Source organism: Pelodiscus sinensis, chromosome Z (assembly GCF_052426305.1).
Source record: "Pelodiscus sinensis isolate ZL-2025 chromosome Z, ASM5242630v1, whole genome shotgun sequence".
Taxonomy (NCBI): domain Eukaryota; kingdom Metazoa; phylum Chordata; order Testudines; family Trionychidae; genus Pelodiscus; species Pelodiscus sinensis.
This window is the reverse complement of record NC_143085.1, coordinates 29886935-29907868: the sequence shown is the minus strand read 5'-3', so window position 1 is coordinate 29907868 and position 20934 is coordinate 29886935. Positions and strand designations below refer to the sequence as shown.

Below are 20934 nucleotides of genomic sequence, written 5' to 3'. Positions count from 1 at the left end.
ACCCATCTGGTCCAGCCAGCCTGTCCACTTGTGTCTTTCAGTGCTCACCCCGCATGGAAGATGCCTCGTCATTGTGGAGTGTGTTCCCAATAGAGGCCACGTTCAAAGGATCCCACCTGCAGACCGCGTGTTGAGCCACATAAACCCAAATCAGACCACAGGCCACAAATAAATGGGCCATGAGCCACATGTGACCCACAAGCCATGTGCTGAGTAGCCCTGACTTAAATCCTACTGCTTGTTGTTAATAAAAACACTTTATTTTCTATCAAGCCCAATGAAAATAATTTTTACCTGGCAGGGAGGGGCAACCAGTGTGTATATTTCCCCTTTCATTGCTAAAGGGAGCTTACCCAAGTAATTCACTGGTGGGTTTTGATCCCATTTGGGGAGTGGTATCTCAGGAAGCTGGGGCCAAAACTGGCCTTTCCTTGGACCAGAAGAGATTCAGTATCTTTACTGCTTCCCGGGGGCAGAGGAGGGCACTGATCTCCGCAAGGTATCTTGGCTGAGGGAGACCAGGAAGCTGGCCCTGCAGGATAGGGTGGTGAGGAGGCCCAGAGAGTGGGAAAGCAAATGGCAGTGGCCCTGTCAGCACTCCTGGAAGCCCCTCCCCCAGGGTCTTCTGTGAGCTCACCCCCTCACTCTGTGCTAGATTGTGACAAAAAATAACTAGGAGCTGAAAGTCTTAAAAAAAGAAATATTGCAAGATGAGATGAAACTGATTTGGCAATGTGGGTTTACGTACCCCAAGTAAACTAACTGCCCTCTCCGCATGCTGTGCCTCTCCTGTAAGTATATTCAGAGAAACATCTTTGTATCACAGCTAGCTAATATCTACACCCTAGAAGGGATGTGTGTGTCAGTAAGGGAGCAGCCTTGGGAAAGTCACTTCACCTGCCTGTCCCTCTTCCTGTAAAATGGGGGAGACACTAATTGACCTGCCTTGTGCAATGCGCTGAGACCTGTGGATAAGACGTGCCAGACAGACGCGCATTGTTTACTACACGCTGGGTGATGGGGAGCCGCACCCCTCTAAGCCCAGGCTGGTGTAACAGCTCAGCCCTTCCCCTGTGCTGTCCTCACCCCCGCCTGCGGCACAGGATCCCCCTTTCTGTGCGGGTCCAAGAGACTTGGCTGCAAGAGCAACGCCCCATTGGCTCCCGCCCGTGTTAAAAGCGGCCTCGCCTCCGGTGGCCGAACGAAGACTGCACCTTAGCTTCCTTGCGCCGCCCCCACCCGAGTACACCCTACGGTGGCCCTAATAGCTCAGCACGTTCCCATAGAGAGCGACTCACACCTCGCCCCTGCCAAACCCAGGCTCCACCCTCTCGAAACGTCACGCAGAACGAGGCTTGGCGGGTCCCTTCCGTCGAGCTCTCGCGATAAGGCAGCGCTCTGGCCCACTCTCGCGCGGCTAGTCGGGGAGCTGCATGTGCTGCTGGGCTCGGTAGCAGCAGCAGGAGCCGCCCCCGAGACTGCGGCGTGAGGGGACAGCCGGGTAAGGACCCTGCGCGCGCTCCCCGCGGGACCTTGCTCACCCCGCGCCGCGCCGGCCCCGCCCTTCACACCGCCCCTCCCGCCAGCCCCCCGGGCCCTGCCCCGTTCACCCCCCCTCCGACCCCTCCCTCCTCTGGCCCTGCCCCGTTCACCCCCTCTAACCCCCCCTTCCTCTGGCCCTGCCCCGTTCACCCCCTCTAACCCCCCCTTCCTCTGGCCCTGCCCCGTTCACCCCCTCTAACCCCCCCTTCCTCTGGCCCTGCCCCGTTCACCCCCTCTAACCCCCCCTTCCTCTGGCCCTGCCCCGTTCACCCCCCCTCCGACCCCCCCCTCCTCTGGCCCTGCCCCGTTCACCCCCCCTCCGACCCCTCCCTCCTCTGGCCCTGCCCCGTTCACACCCCCTCCGACCCCCCTCCTCTGGCCCTGCCCCGTTCACCCCCCCCTCCGACCCGCCTCTCCTCTGGCCCTGCCCCGTTCACCGCCCCTCCGACCCCCCTCCTCTGGCCCTGCCCCGTTCACCCCCCCCCGACCCTCCCTCCTCTGGCCCTGCCCCGTTCACCCCCATCCGACTCCCCCCCCCCCCTCTGGCCCTGCCCCGTTCACCCCCATCCGACTCCCCCCCCCCCCCTCTGGCCCTGCCCCGTTCACCCCCCCTCCGACCCCCCCCTCCTCTGGCCCTGCCCCGTTCACCCCCCCTCCGACCCCTCCCTCCTCTGGCCCTGCCCCGTTCACACCCCCTCCGACCCCCCTCCTCTGGCCCTGCCCCGTTCACCCCCCCCTCCGACCCGCCTCTCCTCTGGCCCTGCCCCGTTCACCGCCCCTCCGACCCCCCCCCTCCTCTGGCCCTGCCCCGTTCACTCCCCCCCTCTGACTTCCCCTCCTCTGGCCCTGCCCCGTTCACCCCCCCCCCCCGACCCTCCCTCCTCTGGCCCTGCCCCGTTCACCCCCATCCGACTCCCCCCCCCCTCTGGCCCTGCCCCGTTCACCCCCCTCCGACCTTCTCCCCCCCCGGCCCTGCCCCGTTCACCCCCCTCTGACCCCACCTCCTCTGGCCCTGCCCCGTTCACCCCCCTCTGACCCCACCTCCTCTGGCCCTGCCCCGTTCACCCCCGTCCGACTCCCCCCTCCTCTGACTCTACCCCGTTCACCCCCCTCTGACCCTCCCTCCTCTGGCCCTGCCCCGTTCACCCCTGTCCGACACCCTCCCTCCTCTGGCCCTGCCCCGTTCACCCCTGTCCGACACCCTCCCTCCTCTGGCCCTGCCCCGTTCACCCCCCCTCCGACCTCCCTCCTCCTCTGGCCCTGCCCCGTTCACCCCCTCTGACCCCCCCTTCCTCTGGCCCTGCCCCGTTCACCCCTCTCCGACCCCCCCTTCCTCTGGCCCTGCCCCGTTCACCCCTCTCCGACCCCCCCCTTCCTCTGGCCCTGCCCCGTTCACCCCTCTCCGACCCCCCCCTTCCTCTGGCCCTGCCCTGTTCACCCCCTCCGACCCCCTCCTCTGGCTCTGCCCCGTTCACCCCCCTCTGAGCCCCCCTCCTCTGGCTCTGCCCCGTTCACCCCCGTCCAACTCCCCCCCTCCTCTGGCCCTGCCCCGTTCACCCCCTCTGGCTCCCTCTTCCTCTGGCCCTGCCCCGTTCACCCCCTCTGGCTGCCCCTTCCTCTGGCCCTGCCCCGTTCACCCCCTCTGACTCCCTCCCCTTCCTCTGGCACTTCCCCATTCACCCCCCCTCTGGCATTGCCCCCTTTCAGCCCCCCAACCTCTCACCCCCCTCCTTCCAATTTCCTCCAACCCCCTTCACATTTCCGTCCCCCCCCATCTCTGGCACTGCTCCCTTCTTCCTTCCAGCCCTGCCCAGCCACTTTCAGCTCCCCTCCTCTCCTTCCAATCCCCTCTGACTCTCCTTCTTCTGGCCCCTTTCAACTCCCTCCCTTCAGTCTCTTCCAAGCCCCCTCACCTGCCCCCACCTCCTCTGGTACTGCTCCCTTCACCTCCCCTCCTCCCAGTGCCCTCCCACTGTCTCCAGCCTTCCTCCTCTGGCCCTGCCCCTTTCACATCCCTCTCCTTCCAATCTCCTTTGCCCCCACCCTCAGACATCTGCCCCCACCTCCTCTGGCACTGCCCCCTTTGCACACCCCAGTCCTGCCAATCCCCTCCTTTCCCCTCACCCACCTACCTGCCCCCACTCCTCTGGTAATGCCTCCTTTCTTCTTCCAGCCCCGCCCATCTCCCTTAACCCCTCCTGCCCTCCGCCCTGGGCCTGCCCCTTCAGCCCCCATCCTTCCAATCCCCTCAAACCCACCGCAGCTATCCACCCCCACCTCCAGACCTGCCTCCTTTACTTCCCCTCCTTCCAATCCCTCTGACGCCTCCTCACCCAACCCACCTCCTCTGGCCCTGCACCCTCCGACTCCTTCCAGTCCCCTCCGACTCATTCCATCCTTCCGCCTCTGCCCCCTTCACAGCCCCTTCCTTCCAACCTGTTCTGCCCCCCCTGACGTCTGCCCCCCATATCCTTCACATATTTGCTCCTCCTCCTCTAGCACTGCCCCCTTTGCACACCCCTCCTTCCAGACCCACCCAGTGCCTCTCAGCAACCTGCCCCTACCTCTGGTCCTGCCCTCTTTGCATCCCCATTCCTCTCAGACCCTCCCTTCACATATCCCTTCTTCTCTGGCACTGCCCCCTTCACACACTCCTCTTTCCAATCCCCTCCAGCCCCTTTCACTTGCCCCCCCATCTCTGGTACTGCCGCCTTCACACACTCCTCTTTCCAATCCCCTCCAGCCCCTTTCACTTGCCCCCCCATCTCTGGTACTGCCGCCTTCAAGCCCCCCTCCTTCCAAGCCCCTCCGACCCTTTTCACCTGCCCCACCTCCTCTGGCACTGCCCCCTTCACCTCCCTCCTTCCATTCCCTTCCCTTCCAACCCCTCTGTCCTTTGGCCCTGCCCACTTCACATACCCCTCCTTCCGATCCGCTCTGACCCCGCTCAGACATCTGCCCTCCCTCCTCTGGCACTGCCAGTTTTGCACACCCCTCCTTCCAGCCCTCCTCACCCATCTCTCCCCACCTCCTCTGGCACTGCCCCCTTCACTCCACCCTCCTTCTAATCTCCTCCAGTACCCCTTCATACACCCGTCCCCACCTCCTCTGGCACTTCCCCCTTCTCACCCTCCTCCTTCCAGCCCCCTCTTTCCAATCCCCTCTGACCGCCCCCAGACACCCATCCCCCTCCTCTGGCATTGCTCCCTTCACAACTGCCCTCCTTCCGGTCCCCTCTGAATCCCCTCTCACAGCCCCACTTGCTCTGGCCCTACCCCCTTCACACACACGCCTCCCACCTCCTCTGACACTACCCCTTCTCTCACACACACTCCTTCCAGCCCCATCCAGCACCTCCTTCACACATCCGCCCCCCAGCTGTTGTTGCACTGCCCCCTTCACATGCCCCCAGTTGGTTTGATTCCCTCAGGCAAGGCTCACCTTCTCTAGATAGGGAGATCAGATAGCAAGTGTGAGAAACTGGGACTGGGTCAGAGGCTAATAGGTGCCTATGTGAGACAAAGCCCCTGTAATAGGGCTATTCAACTTGGGAAGCTCCGGTGGCCCCAATGATACTCAGAGGACATGCCAAGGGCTGCAACTTAAGTGTGGTTGCATATACATGCAAATATATACACACACATATGCAAATAGCTTCTTTCACATTGACTGCATGAACACAAAGATTAAGCAAGACTACACAACACACAGGTTCCATTTTAGTCAGTTCTGCTGATATTATTAAAATGCAATATTTACCCAATTTCCATCCATATGACAGCACTTTTAATGAGCAAGGACAGTCCAGGAATGTAACTACTAAAACACATATCAATAGAAGACCATTATATTGACTACTTTTTTGTTTTGGTTCCCACCTGTGGGCTGCATATTGAGCTCCACGTAAACTCAAAACCACAATGTGGGCCGCAAACAGACGGGCTGCATGCGGCCCACGGGTCGTGTGTTGAGTAGCCCTGACCTATAATATCAGGACATTTGGTCACCTTATGTCTGCTCCACCTTCTCTCGCATGTCCCAATCTGATAGATATCCTTATTTCTGCCAGTTCCTCCAGGCCCAACATTCCCCCAGCAAAGGGGTAGGAAAGCAGCCTCAAGAGGCTGGATGTGGTCCTCTGCTGCTCCCCTATCCCCAGGCTAATTAAGCTCTGGGCGCAGGGGATCCGTGGGAAATCTCTTCCGCCACCCGGGATGCGAACCATCAGAGGGAACCACAGGCTGTTTTAAGACAGCTGGCGGTTCTCTAGAAGGGTGGGGGTAGGGGCAAAGGATTTTGTATGCTCCCTGTACCCACATTTGCTGGGGGCAGAAGGAGCATGTGAAATCTCCTCCCACTGCAGCACCTAGAGGGAACTGCCAGCTGTTTTAAAACAGCTGACGATTCTCTCTAGGCACCATAGCAGGAGGAGACTTTGGGCACTCCCCTACTCCGAGGCCAATCAGGGTCTGTGGGTGGGGAAGCATGAGATGTGCCCTAGCCCTGCCTCTTTTGCCCAAAGTCCCGCCCCTTCTGGGGTGGCCCGGGACCACTTCAGAAATTTATGAATTGGCCCCCATTTAAAAACTATCGCCTGTCCTCTCCATAGCCCATATGCCACCAATTCCTGGACATGTCATGTTTCTTGCAAGCACCCCAGACATTTGTCCCAATCCTGCTAATGTATAACTTTGCTGTGTCTACAGCTCCTCAATATGCCCTCCGTTCATATGGATTGTTGTAGCACATCTCATGTCACCCATTGCTTCAGTCTGCATGTTTCACTTCCACACCCTTCCTTTGTGCTGTGTATCAATGCCCCTCCTTATATCTTATCCTCTGTGCACCCACAACTCATGATACTGTCTCCACATATTTGCCTGTTTCTTATCCCTTCTTCCCTAGTTCTCTCTGCTCTTTCCAATTGCCCCCATCCTGTTGTCCTCCTCCTTGTAGCTATGTCAGCTTTAATCTCAGCCTCTGCAGCCCTTTAAAATGGGCACATAATGCAGATGTCTTAGGCTTTGTCTACACTGTGCAGCTTTTAGCAGTATGACATGTTGCTAAAAGTTGTGAAGCGGAGTCACTGTTGGTTCTTCTGCTGACAAAATACTTTAACCCCAATAAGTGGCATTTGACAGCAAAGCACTGTTCACACTGGCACTTGTAATCCTTCAAGTGTTTGTCTTAGGAGATGCGTATCATTTGAACACCACTGAAAGACAAAGTTTTGTCATTTAATAGCCAGTGTAGACATAGTCTTACACTTTGTCCTCCTGTATTGCTGCAGGTTGTACCTCCCTTAACCCAGACTCCCTGGTCTGGCAACATCCGGGGTCCAGCAAGGACCATGGATGTTCCTGAATCACAGAGTCCAGGAAGAGAGAGCTCTGGTGGCAGGGAAGGATTGCTGTAAGGGGAACTAGCAACTCAGCTGGAAGCCCAGAGTGGGAGGTAGGGGTGATGGACAGATGGCATAGTGGGGAGTTCTAGCCCCAGTGGAGCTCCCCGGCCCAAGAAACCAGGGAGCTCTGACCCCAACGACAGCCAGGGAGCTTTGCCCCTGGCCCCGGACTTGTAGCTCCAGCTGTGTTCTAGCTCCTGTGGCCAGGGAACTCCTGTCCCAGTGGCAGCCAGGGAACTCTGGCCCCAGGTGCGGAGCTCCATCCCCGTCCCTCTATCCTGGTCACAGAGCTCTAGACCCAGAGCCAGATGGCTACAGAGCTCTGCCCTGGCTGTGCAGCTCTGGCTGTGGTGCTCTACACCCAGCAGCAGCAGGGTCAGGGAGAGCCCCGGGGCGGGGTGGGGAGATGTTAAAGCAGCAGCAGGGGCAGCCTGGAACCCTAGTGTGGTGGCAGCATGGCCACAAGGGGAGGGACCTTCCCTGGTCTGGCAAATCCCCTTGTTTGGGACCAGTCAGGTCCTGAGAGTGCCGGATCAGTGAGATTCAACCTGTCCAAATTCTTTCCTCTTGTGGCCTGCAGACTTGTGAGATGGCAATGGATACAGCTGAGTCCACAGTCCCTGACTGCAAAGGAGACCTAAGGAGCAACGCCAGGTCAGATGCAGACTATCCCCTCCGGGTCCTCTACTGTGGAGGCAAGTGCTGAGGAGGCACTTACATTTGATGCTGCTGGTGCTATATGAATGATAATAGCTCAATGCAAGTGATAGAGAGATCTGCTTCTAGCCACATATGTCTCTGCATGCAGAACTGGGGGAGGGATCTGCTTTTTTGCCCTGTGTAGTCGTCTTTGTGCAGTGCTTCATGCTGTGGATATCTGTTTTTACTCTTAATCTAGCATTGATATTCAAAGTACTATCACATGGTATGTATGTTGAGACAGGACTTCATAATCCTCCACATGCCAGTTGAGACTTCCTGTTCAAGAAGAATGAGTTTCTCTCTAAATTAATGGGTGTCACACTTGAGACTGTAAACATTTCTGGGCTAAGGCCCTTTCTGTATAGACTAAAGTGCCAATAACAAAGCCGTTCTGATCTTGATTGGGGGCCTCTAGATGTTACTGTAATACTATTAGAACTAAAAAAAGGAGATTCTCTCTTCGGTTGGGTGTGCCTTTTTTATCCACTGTTGCTTCAGGTCAGAGTCAAATATTATGGCTAGATTTAAAAAGGGACTAAATAATTTTGAGTTATTCAGTATATCTATCAGTGTTATTAAACCTGATGCTTCAGACTATAATCTGATCATAGGGTTTTGCAGAAAACCCTAATGAAGTACTGTCCAGTTGTCTAAATGTATTATGAGGCTCTGCTCCTCTCTTTGGATATTGGCTTCTCTCTGCATTAGCAAAATTAACTAGATGATCCAATAATTCATAGAATCATAGGACTGGAAGGGACCTCGAGAGGTCATCGAGTCCAGCCCCCCGCCCTCAAGGCAGGACCAAGCTCCACCTACACCATCCCTGACAGATGTCTATCTAACCTGTTCTTAAATATCTTCAGAGAGGGAGATTCCACCACCTCCCTTGGCAATTTATTCCAATATTTGACCACCCTGACAGTTAGGAATTTTTTCCTAATGTCCAATCTAAACCTCCCCTGCTGCACTTTAAGCCCATTACTCCTTGTCCTGTCCTCAGAAACCAAGAGGAACACATTTTCTCCTTCCTCCTTGTGACACCCTTTTAGATATTTGAAAACCGCTATCATGTCCCCCCTTAATCTTCTTTTTTCCAAACTAAACAAGCCCAGTTCATGAAGCCTGGCTTCATAGGTCATGTTCTCTAAACCTTTAATCATTCTTGTCGCTCTTCTCTGTACCCTTTCCAATTTCTCCACATGTTTCTTGAAATGTGGCGCCCAGAACTGGACACAGTACTCCAGCTGAGGCCTAACTAGTGCAGAGTAGAGCGGCAGAATGACTTCACGAGTTTTGCTTACAACACACCTGTTGATACAACCAAATATTGTCTGCCTCAAGAAATGATGTTTGCTTATTTTGTCCGAAAGCTCTGGGCATTCTCTGCTTTTTGTTCTCCCTGACTATAGAGATTACTCTCATGCTGAACTTTAATTCTAAGGCATACTGTGTGGAAAAAATGACTAGGGCTCTCCTTCCTACCTAATTCATAGACAGTTTTGGTCAGTGTCATGGTCATAGGCTATGAAAAAAATTAAATGTCATGATTTCAGCTATTTAAATCTGAATTTTCACAGTGTAGTAATTGTAGGAGGTTGTGACCCAAAAAGGAGTTGTGGGCGGTCACAAAGTTATTGTAGGGAGGTTTGTAGTACTGCTACCCTTACTTCTGTGCTGTTGCTGGAAGGGATGCTTCCGTGAGAGCTGCATGACCACAGAGTGGCAACTGCTAGCAGCAGTGCAGAAATAAGTATGTCATATTATGATATTGGCCCCTTTATTTCTGCATTGTTGCTCTCAGTGATGGGTCTTGGTTAGCAGCCACCACTCTATGGCTGCTTAGCGCTGAAGGCAGCAATGCTGAAGTAAGGGTGCCATGGAACAGTATTGCCACCTTGCTGATGCTGCCAGGGTGCTACCTTCAGGGCTGGGCATCCAGCCAGCATCCACACCTCTCCAGAAGCCCAGCTCTGAAGGCTGAGCAAAAGTAAGAGTCGCAATACCATGATCACACTAAAATAATCTTGTGACACACTTTTTGGTCAGGACCCACAAAATACTCGTCTCCCCCATTACATTTGTATAGTATAGGATATAGGCCCTAGAGATGTCAACATATAGATGACTACACAATTAACCAATAAGCCTGGGTTTTTCGGTTAATCCCATAAACTATATGCATCACCCCTCCCTTTGCTGCTTCTGATAGAGACAGCAAGGGGGTGAAGCGGGTGTACCTCACTGAATCCCTTCCTAGTTTGCTCAGAGGTGCAGGTTCACAGTGGCATCTTCATTTTGTTATTCATACATGCCCAGTACTATTTAGGGTAGCTAGTAATAGGTAGGCAGCATATTCCAGTAGTAGAGAAAGGTAACGACTATCATAGAATCATAGAATAATAGGACTGGAAGGGACCTCAAGAAGTCATTGAGTCCAGCCCCCCACCCTCAGGGCAGGACCAAGCTCCGTCTACACCATCCCTGACAGATGTCTATCTAACCTGTTCTTATATATCTCCAGAGAGGGAGATTCCATCACCTCCCTTGGCAATTTATTCCAATATTTGACCACCCTGACAGTTAGGAATTTTTTCCTAATGTCCAATCTAAACCTCCCCTGCTGCACTTTAAGCCCATTACTCCTTGTCCTGTCCTCAGTAACCAAGAGGAACACATTTTCTCCTTCCTCCTTGTGACACCCTTTTAGATATTTGAAAACCGCTATCATGTCCCCCCTTAATCTTCTTTTTTCCAAACTAAACAAGCCCAGTTCATGAAGCCTGGCTTCATAGGTCATGTTCTCTAAACCTTTAATCATTCTTGTCGCTCTTCTCTGTACCCTTTCCAATTTCTCCACATGTTTCTTGAAATGTGGCGCCCAGAACTGGACACAGTACTCCAGCTGAGGCCTAACTAGTGCAGAGTAGAGCGGCAGAATGACTTCACGAGTTTTGCTTACAATACACCTGTTGATACAACCTACAATCATATTTGCTTTTTTTGCAACAGCATCACACTGTTGACTCATATTCAACTTGTGGTCCACTATGACCCCTAGATCCCTTTCCGCCATGCTCCTTCCTAGACAGTCGCTTCCCATCTTGTATGTATGGAACTGATTGATCCTTCCTAAGTGGAGCACTTTGCATTTCTCTTTATTAAACCTATAATATAGTGGAAAGCAATAGAATAATTTAAAGTTGATGAGATGGGGTATACTTTTCCTTGTTCTTAGAATTTTATTTAGTAGATAGCAATTCATAAAAATGTAGTAGAGAGTTTTTTGGTACCTTTTCAGAACTCCAGGCTGAGTGCTGAGTTGCTAGCAGAGCAATAATGTCAAAATAATGGCATAAAAAGTCACCCAAAATTCAAATGACAAAAGGATGGTTCTTGATATGAAATATTAATAGGGGAGTTAAATTTCTTAATAATCTCCTTCTTTTCTTTTCCCAGTCTGTTCATTGCCAACAGAGGTAAGTTAATTTCGTGTTTGGATTTTTTTTCCCTTCCCTGAATCTGATCCCCCCCATGTACAAACTATGGGGGTTCTTGCTGCCCTTCTATGCCTGCTATGCATCAGCCTTTAAAGTTTTGTGATACAGCTAATATTTGACTGAAGAATATGCAGAGTTCACTTGGAATCAGCTAATATTGATATAGGAGACACCATTGAGTTATACAAAAAGACTTTTCTCCAAGCCACTTGGGAAGCAAACAGACCACCTTCAAAAATTGCCCTGCCTCGCCCCTATTGGTATGAGGAATTAATAATGTCTCCTGTTAAATGGTTCAGAGCATAGAATTATAGAATAATAGAATCATAGACTCCTAGGACTGGAAGAGACTTCAGGATGTCATAGAGTCTAGCGCCCTGCAGAAAGCAGGACCGACCTGAACTACATCATCCTGGCCAGGGCTTTGTCAAGCCGAGACTTAAAAATCTCTAGGGAGATTCCACCACCTCCCTGGGTAACCCATTCCAGTACTTCACCACTTTCCTAGTGAAATAGTTTTTCCTATTATCCAACCTAGACTTCCCCAATATAGGCTGATCCTGTTACTTCAGCTTTTTTTCACTGCGCGTTATCCTAACTTCTCTATGGGTATGTCTACACTAGCCCCCTAGTTTGAACTAGGGAGGCTAATGAGGGACTCTGAAATTGCAAATGAAGCGCAGGATTTAAATATCCCACGCTTCATTAGCATGTTCCTGGGCGAAGTGTGGGATATTTAAATCCCACGCTTCATTTGCAATTTCGGTCGCCCTCATTAGCCTCCCTAGTTCGAACTAGGGGGCTAGTGTAGACATACCCTATAAGTTCTGATTGCACAGCAGCTCTTTTTCACTCCACAATCCAGACCTAAAACTTTACTGCCAGTTAACAAATGAAATCAACTGAAGTACATGTTCTCAGGCAAAGTGAAGAAATAGATTTCATTTTACCTTGCTGCTAATTTGTCTGTTAATCAGACTCTTGCTATTTATTAGTGGTATATTTTGTAATTTCTCATATCTCATATAATTTATATGTGGTCTTTCCCCCAGTACTGTGAATACATGCCTGATGTGGCTAAATGCAGACAATGGTTAGAGAAGAATTTTCCAAATGAATTTGCAAAACTTACTGTAGGTAAGAATCTCTTTTCCTATTTTTCCATTGGATCAGGGCTTGTGATCTAATGTCAGGATTGTAAACAAAACCAAACTCTACATCCTGCAAGAATTATATGCTGTGGTGGTACATTGGTGAAATTGAACATTCTACATCTGTCCATTCTCTGATCCACGTAATTGCATTGTACTAACTTTTGACCTTCTTTGCTACCTTATTGTCTCTTTTCTCTGGTCACATCACATTTAAAATTTAGATTGTTGTGTATGGAAGATATCATGGTGTCTTATGGATAGGGCTTCTGTGAAGGTCTTGTACATGTTTACACACTGTAAAATAGTAGCTTGACAGTATGTGAGAATATGCTATAGTCTGTCAAATAATGTCTAACTTGACATTTACAGCTACACAGAAATTTCCTATTGCACCCAGTCATCTGTTCAGTTAATTACATCCAGAATTGCTATTGCTATTTGACTGGTGAATGAGTTTAAAGCTAAACCACCATTAGGTGGAAAAGTAATAAACTCTATTTATTGGGATTCTAAACAGGAAGTATTATTGGTGAAAACACATGTTTTGGGTGGAAACTAGGGATGTTAAATATCGGTTAATTGAATAGGTGATTAACCTCATGAATTCTTATCAGCTACTCAACTATTCTATAGTGCCTGGGGTCGTGGCCAGCAGCCAGTGTGCTTAGGCCCCACTTCCAAGGAGCTCCCTACCACTCTGCATCAGAGGCAGCAGTGTGGTGTGCGAGGTGGGAGCTGGTTCATGAGGGAAGCCCGTTTAAAAACCAGCTCCCCTGGTGGATCAGCTGCCTGTCACCCCACACTGCTATTTTTGATACAGAGGCAGCAGTGCAGGGTGGCAGCAGTCCCCATCCAGGGGAGGTCTGAACTCCCGGACCCAGTGCGAGTCAGGACTGAGCAGAGCTGCCTGCCTGGCTCCTAATACACTTTTAAATGCAGAGCTGTAGCAGGGGTAGGTCCTGGACCCACCAGCAGCCAGGACTGAGCCAGGCTGCTGGCCAGCCTGCTAAAAAATTTACTGAGGGGGAAGGGAGGAAATGCATGTAGTCTTTAGCATTAACCAATGAGCTTTGCTTATCGGTTAATCAGTTAATTGACTACACTATTACGCCCTTAGTGGAAAGGGGTACAATCTTATCTCTTTCTAATAAACCATTATATGAAGAGACTATTTTGGAATAGTGAATGTAGCCTGATGCTAAGGCTTCTTAATGTTTGATTTTTTATTTGTGAAAATGTGGTGATATAATGCTATCCATTTAACAAATGTCTGCAGATGGGATACTGCATTGATAGAATAGGCACTAAAATAACATCTTACTAAGCCTGAGAATCCTCTTACAGATGCAATATGTCAGACGTGTAAGAATGCTGCTTATTAACCTTTTTTTTATATATATATATAAAATAAGAAAATTCACCAAAGCAGGAAGCTGGGCTTGGAGAAGGTCAAGGAACAGCAGGAGAAGAGGAGGAGAAGAAAAAGCAAAAGAGAGGCAAGGTCTTATAGTTGATTGTAGTATTAATCCAGCCCATAAACGTAGAACCTGTCTTATACATACAGTTTGTGAAATATTTGTCTACTTTGGGATGCTTTTTTCATTCTGTTGAAACAGTGTAGTACATCTTAACTTTTTGGGTTATTTTATAAAGCGCACGTATTAGCTGATGAGATAATGATGCACAAACCAAATCCTGTCCCTAAATATTCCTGCATATTGGTAAATGGTGCTGATTACGTTAAGCAGCTTGGCAAAAACAGTCAAGGTGGTAACAAAGCTAAGTGCGTATAAAAGATGCAAGTTTTATTTCCTGGTCATTCAGGTCAGTGCTGTCATCCAAAGGGCCCAAACACCTATGGGGCTCCCTTGTATTGGGTTCCATACAAAGATATGAGAGACTGGCCTAAATAACTTGTTCTAAAAGCTTCATGTTTCTGTGTAAGAAAAATGACTCAGTAAAGTTGAAAAAACAGGAAAATTTGCAGTTGTACGTTAGGGTATGTCTACCTAGCAGTGTTATTTCAGAATAACTGACATTATTCTGCAATAACAGTCTATGTCTACAATACAAGCAGTTATTTTGACATAATGTCAAAATAATGGTGAGCTGGAGGACTGCTTACTCCGACTCCTGTAACCATCATTTTATGAGGTGTAAAGAAAGTCGGCGGAAGAGTGCGCTTTCTCAGACTTCCTGCAGTGTAAACAGTGCCAAAAGCCAAAATAAGCTATTTTAACTTGAGCTATGTCAAATTGCATAGCTTAAGTTGCATAGCTTATTTTGGCTTTAGCGCTGCTGTGTAGATGTACCCTTAGACTGCAGGGTTGACTAGATCCAGTGCAAGTACTATTATAGTGTGAATGTTACTTGCCTATAACTACTGAAGTTTTACTGAAAATGCTGCATTTAAATACACAAAATAATGCTCTCTAATTGGCTAGGTGTGTAAAAATAGTTTTGTGTATTAGAGCCACTGACTGCTGAAGTCCAGTTTCCTGCATCTGTATTTTAATCCTTCTAGATTTAATGGCCTTTGGTCATCACTGTCATAAGTATAAATAAGAAACCAAAATTAATGTTACAACTTTAGCTGACCAAGTATTAATGTTTCTTTCATAATATTGTACCGTTATGGCACAACTAAGACAATTGTGATGTGTTATATTATCAACAAAGCTACAATACCACTGCAAGATGATATGTAATGTTTATTATAATTTAAGTGTGCTGGAATGTGTCTGACAAATGGCAGTAAGGGTGATGACAACTTTTTCAAAATTGACTGGAAAAAATTAGCATTTTAGGTTCTTATTTTCTGAAGTGCAAGTGCAGTATATGAAATGGCTGGTTACATACTAATTTAATTTTGTCCTGTATCAAAGGTGGAAGGGGTCAGATAAAACAGAAAAAGAAGACTGTACCACAGAAAGTTACGATAGCTAAAATTCCTAGAGCAAAAAAGAAATATGTCACAAGAGTGTGTGGTCTTGCAACTTTTGGTGAGTTTGTCAAGTGAACACTTCATTATTCTTACTGCATTGGCTTTTGACTATTGAGCTTTAGATTAACTCAAGTCTCAATGTTTTTCTTGGTTCATATTAGCAGGAAAAAAAGTTCAGCAAAAAAATGTTGAATTACTTTCTCTTTTTGCTCTTTGTTTGACTCTTCTGCTCTACTGTGTTTGTGCTCCTGTCTCTGCTTTGTTAGACCTCTCCTTAAAAATCAGTGTCAAGCAACATCTTTTTTTACTTTATCAATAATTCCCTCTATGCCCTAATACGGGTACAGTCTGTTTGTCAAATACTGTAAATTGGTGCCCTGTACATTTATGATGCTGTATAAATTATTTTCATTGTTGTAAGGAACTATCAAATCTTTTTTTCTTTATCTGGTCACAACCAAGGTCCATTTTCAAATTTTTAGTAGAATGAAAGATATTGTCAATAGCCTTTATTCAAATTTTTTTTTTCATTATGTTGTATATTACCTTTTTCTTCTCTTTCTGCTTGAAATACTATCTTCATTTAAGGCCTTTATTTTCACTGATTTGTTTTTAAAGGTAATCAAAGACACAGCAAGAGAAGGTTATACCTGTTTGTCAATTTCAGTATCAGTATGTCAGTATGCTTTTAAGTCAGTCTTTGGTGTAGTGTGTATTTTTACTTTTTTAAAGTGACATACATGTGATCAAAAGCAGTTTGGTATTTGTCAATACATATTTGATTAAGCTTTTGAAAACAAATTAGGTGAATGGATTTCCCCACAGATTCTTGGAATCAGAATGCATAAATTAATTTCCTAGTAATACAGTCTGTAATCAATGAAATAGATAGTTAAAGCTAGAGTATCAGCCACAGCAATCTCAGTTCACTCATCTTTTACTATACAAAACATCTCAACATGCACACCAAACTTTCTTTTACTTCCCATATATTTCTAAAAAAGGCAAGCTTTAATCTTTTCAGAGTACATAATGTGTGTCTGTGAAACAGGTCTTAATTTCCCTGAAGGCAGTTAAACTTTTGCGTGTGATTTATTTGAATTGTATATATGTGTTAGAGGGAATCCAGATTTCAGAAAAGCAATATCAAGTTTCAAAAAAGGAGCACTTTGGTTTTGGCTGAAGTAATTTACTAAAAATGAAGGTTATTCACATCTGACCACAGTTGTTTAAGATGGGTTGTGTACTTTCCCACTTTTGGGATGAACCAACCTTGCAGCTCTGCATCATTGGTTCACCTAAGAGTGGGAACATGTAGAGACCACTCAGAGAAAAATTATTAAAGAACACTAAAATATCCTCGAGTTATGCCATATTCAGAGAATAAATGGTCCTGAAATACATTACACACTGCTTTAACTTTAAACTTGGCACAACTGTAATGATGATGAAATGAATTGCTTCTGATACCTTTCTAATTAAAGCCAGGTTTAAATTTTGGGCGTTTAAGTTAGAAAAGACACTATGAAACTGATTATGTCTTCATTCTATATATTTCTTCTCTATAAACAGAAATTGATCTAAAGGAAGCACAAAGGTTTTTTGCTCAGAAGTTCTCCTGTGGTGCCTCAGTAACAGGAGAAGATGAAATTATAATTCAGGGAGACTTTACAGATGACATTATTGATGTAATTCAAGAAAAGTGGACCGAGGTAAATATAAAATAGATTTATTTTTATCACATTACAATCCATAAAATTAGTAGTCATATTATGAGGCTGTAGCTCATGCTTGCATGATCTGATTCTGAAAATTTTTTTCATTTCCATATTGGTCACAGATAGAAATATAAGATACCAAACTAAGAGGGCTGGGGTCTACCTTGATATATTCACTTCTAAACAATACCTAATTCTTCATATGAACTTGACACCCAAATTGCCCCTTATTTTAAAAAAACTACATAATTATCAATTGCTAGGTGCTTGGATACTCTAGTGATAAAGGCCACAACTAGCTACATAGATATACACGTCACCATGATTTCTTCCACACTGTTTCTTGTGTGTGAAATGTTTCCTCAACTGAGCAAGTTCCTTTTCAACTGAATGTCTGTTGCTACCACTGCAAAATTAGCTAATGTTTAAATACTTGGACTGATTCAGATGATTCAGAAGTAGTTTGGTTCTACTGATGTAATTCTAACAAGACATTTTTATTGATTTGATTCTGTGCCTCTGTCCTGGCTTGTATATTGACCATTTGTTGATGCCCATTATGTAATGGTTTCTGTGGCTGACCTTGTTCACTTTAATTGGGCTCTACATGGACTCAGAGTTCCATTCATGTAAAATTCATCACAGGGTGGGAGCTTTAAAAAGAAGCTCTTCAGAAAGTGACTATTTCTTTACTGTGCTAGGTTCCTTACAGAAATACATACTTTTCCCCATGTAAAATATCTTTTTATTACAGGTGGATGATGACAGCATTGAAGATCTTGGGGAAGTGAAGAAGTGATTTCAAAAGACTGCCTTTATTTAATTACATAGTTATAGTTGACAGAGCCAAAGTGAGGTTTCTAAATGCATATTCTCTGCAGTAAAACTGTAGAATGTCCTTACCCATGGCATTTTCACCATTCTATATAGGCTGCTTGATTTTGTTTTTTTGTTGTGACTTTTGCCAAAGTTCAACTGGGGGTTCTATCATGCGTATGCATGAAGAAAGAAATTTAAATAAAGTTATTGTTCCTCACTGAACATATTTATTGTCTCTTTACAGCTTTTTTTGTAACAGAATTTAAAGTTTTAAAACCAGATTAGTAAAAATGCGTTCTCAATTTACCCCTCTTTGCTTTCTGATGATCCAGTTAGAAATTAGTTTGCACTTACACTGGTATAACTCCTCTAACTTAGTGAAGCTATTTCAATTGGTGCAAATGAAAAGTGAGATTAAAAATTGGCTTTAATTTTCAAAGGTCTGTTAATCATTTCATGTTAAAAGAGTTGATAGAACAAAGAACTGGTTCCCCCCAGCACTGTCTTTGCAGGGGGCAGAGGAGGTAGACGCACATCAGGAAACAGCGGGAGTGGGGACTGAAGTAGTCTCAGCTCACATGGCTTCTAAAGCCCCACTGGGGCTCTTGTCCATTTCAAAAGGTGAGGCGCTGCAGGGAGCTCTGGGCCAGCGCACTCCCTGCAGGGCTTCTGCTTTTGTAATGTACTAGAGCTCCAGCAGGGCTCTTATACATTTCAAAGACACGGGCCACAGGGAGCACTGGGCCAGTCCCCTGCTGACCCCGTGCTCCCTGCAGGGTTTATGCCTTTGAACTGTAGCAAGAGCTTGGCAGGGCTTTTGCTACAGTTCAATGGTCGGGGTGCCCTTATAGACTAATTGAATAGTTGATGGATATCCCATCGACTATTTGATTAGTTAATCTAAATTTAACATCCCTAATTTTCATGGCTCCACCAGTCAAATTCTATATTTGTTCATGTGATTGGTTCACTTAATACACTGGAATAAGCAGTGTCTGACTTCTGATTGACTACTAGTATAAATTTGATTAGTGTTTAAACTAGGACAATATTCTTAAAGATAAATGTTAAATATAGTGCTAACTAAGCTGAATTTAAGGAAAAAGTATTGTGAATAAATGTATCAATCTGAACACACTAGCCCTTTCAACTTTATACTAATGAAACTAGGTAACTAGTTCTATGTCAATCATGTAATAAAATAACTATTTAGAAAGCCTTAAACTTATTTCTTAGTAGTAGTATTAGCGTATTTAGCTGGCTTGAGAGAAATTAAAATTGTTAAACTAAACCACTTTTAAGGCTTAGGGACAATTCTTCAATGTAGGCATTATATTGATGTTGAAAGATTTTGCTTCATCTGATTGTAGCCTCAGGATGTAAAATTCCATTTAATTGGTTAACTCCGCATTTCTCAGACTGTGGGTCCTGACCCCCAGGGCGGGTCATGAGCAATTTAGAGGATGGTCACAGTATCACAAAGTTAGAGAACCCCTGGACTAATTGATTAAACTGACATTGTTGATGGCGGGCCTTCCATAGCCCTGGAGCAGCCCCCTTCCTGTGGCAGGCAGCGAGCTGCTTGAGGCACCACCAGTGACCCTTAACCGATAAGGCTCATCCATTAAGGGTGAGGCTTACCAGTTAAATCTTCACATCCCTACTGTAACTATGCCTTTTGTGTCAAATAAGTATAATTTCCTGCTAAACATTTTAGCACAGGTACTCAGTAGTTTGATATTGGCACTTTAGTAATCACAGTGTATAAACTGATTATCAGATACAGGGCATTATATGAATGAAACCAATCAAGTACCCTGATGTAACTGGTTTACTATGTTCAGAATATTAGTCATTTTCATTAAAACTTGCCTTCTTGTGGCCACTTCATATAGATGCTGGGTTCTTTTAGGTATGTGTTATGAATTTAGTTCTAAGTATATATAGTTAATAGAATTTTTCTCTAATTGTACCATTTACACTAATTGATGATGGTAGAAAAGCTCAATAGTTCCAAATCCCTAAAGTGTATTAAAGCAGAAGAATTAGCTTTTCTTCCCACTTGGCAGAAATGGAATAACCAACAGAATCGCTTTCCTTTCTCCACATAGGGCAAAAGTTTCAAAGCAGCATGGACCAGGTACAAAATTTGCATCTGCATCCACAAATTCTGTGCCTAACCACATCCAGGGATGTAGGTATAAAGCAGATACCCACAGGCTAATTTTGGATGAGGATACAAATGTTGTATCGGGAGGCCTGCAACTTTGTGGCAATCTGCATCCTCACCGCTGGCTGGTGCTTTAAAGCAGATTTCCACTGATTTGTAGGGCAAGTAGCGGCTTCTGCACTCAGACAGCTGGAACCGGTCCATCCCCTGTGCGTTTGACTTGGCCGGCAGAGGCAGCTTTTACCTTGCCGCCCCACCGATTTAACAGTACGTGGGGAGGGGCGCTACAGCGCGATCGCTAGACCGGCTCAGTGTCTAGGCTAGAACGCGCCGACTGCAGCGCAGGCGCAGATTCCTTCACACCCCCCAGCGCGGGCAGGTCAGGTTTAGCCTCTCTAGTGTCTGCGTCGCAGAAAGGGGAAGGGGCTGCATGAAGGAGCCTTCTCAGGCACTGGTCCAACAACGCCCCCCCCGCGCGCGCGCTGAGGAGGTGGCGCTTTTCCGCGCGCAGGGCCTTTGCACTTCTCCGGACAACGGTTCCGGCGCGTGAGCCGTGTGATGACGCAGCCCGCTAGGTGGGGCAAATGGAGGCCGAAAGCGGCGGAGGCGGGGCCGTTTTCATTGGCCCCTGAGGCGCGGTAGCGGCGATGGCGAGCTAAGCGCGAGTCGGGGGCGTTCGGCCGCCGGAGGGGGCACCAGGTGCTGGGTCGAGCTCGGGATGGAGGGCAGCCCGGAAGTGCAGCAGCCGGTACGAGCAGGCTGAGGGACTCGAGATCTCTTACGCCAGGGCCGCACGGGGCTGGACCCCGCGGCTTCCCAGCGGGGCACCTGTAGGAGCTGCGGCCGGGCTGAGCCGCTTTCCCCGCCCTCGGATAACGGGCTACGAGCCGATCCCACCGCGGGGCTCGAACCCGGGTCCAGCGCGGCCAGGGGGTGTCTCGTCCGCAGCGGCCTCTCGCGCCAGGGATGAGCCTGGCGCCT

The 20934-nt window shown here is 47.5% G+C and overlaps 2 protein-coding genes across 6 annotated transcripts in view; both read left to right on the top strand.

Moving 5' to 3' along the window:
- The first annotated feature begins 1339 nt into the window (after window positions 1-1339).
- On the top strand, window positions 1340-18005 carry DENR (density regulated re-initiation and release factor). Of its 2 annotated transcripts, none has more exons than XM_075898593.2 (8): window positions 1340-1501; window positions 7527-7641; window positions 11108-11127; window positions 12201-12285; window positions 13715-13798; window positions 15188-15304; window positions 16819-16958; window positions 17719-18005. In XM_075898593.2, exons 2-8 carry the CDS (start codon window positions 7536-7538, stop codon window positions 17761-17763), a joined length of 597 nt encoding a protein of 198 aa, XP_075754708.1. In that variant the 5' UTR covers window positions 1340-1501; window positions 7527-7535; the 3' UTR covers window positions 17764-18005. The 2 variants fall into 2 exon arrangements, with proteins under 2 accessions (XP_075754708.1, XP_006135224.1); XM_006135162.5 differs by lacking the exon at window positions 1340-1501 and adding an exon at window positions 6868-6996.
- Window positions 18006-20534: 2529 nt separating this feature from the next.
- Window positions 20535-20934, top strand: part of CCDC62 (coiled-coil domain containing 62) — a 42242-nt gene continuing 41842 nt past the window's right edge. For all 4 annotated transcript variants that reach the window (XM_075898588.2, XM_075898586.2, XM_089775130.1 and 1 more), the window contains exon 1: window positions 20535-20701. In XM_075898588.2, the coding sequence (XP_075754703.2) occupies window positions 20672-20701 (30 nt within the window). In that variant the 5' untranslated portion in view covers window positions 20535-20671. The remainder of the gene's footprint in view (window positions 20702-20934) is intronic.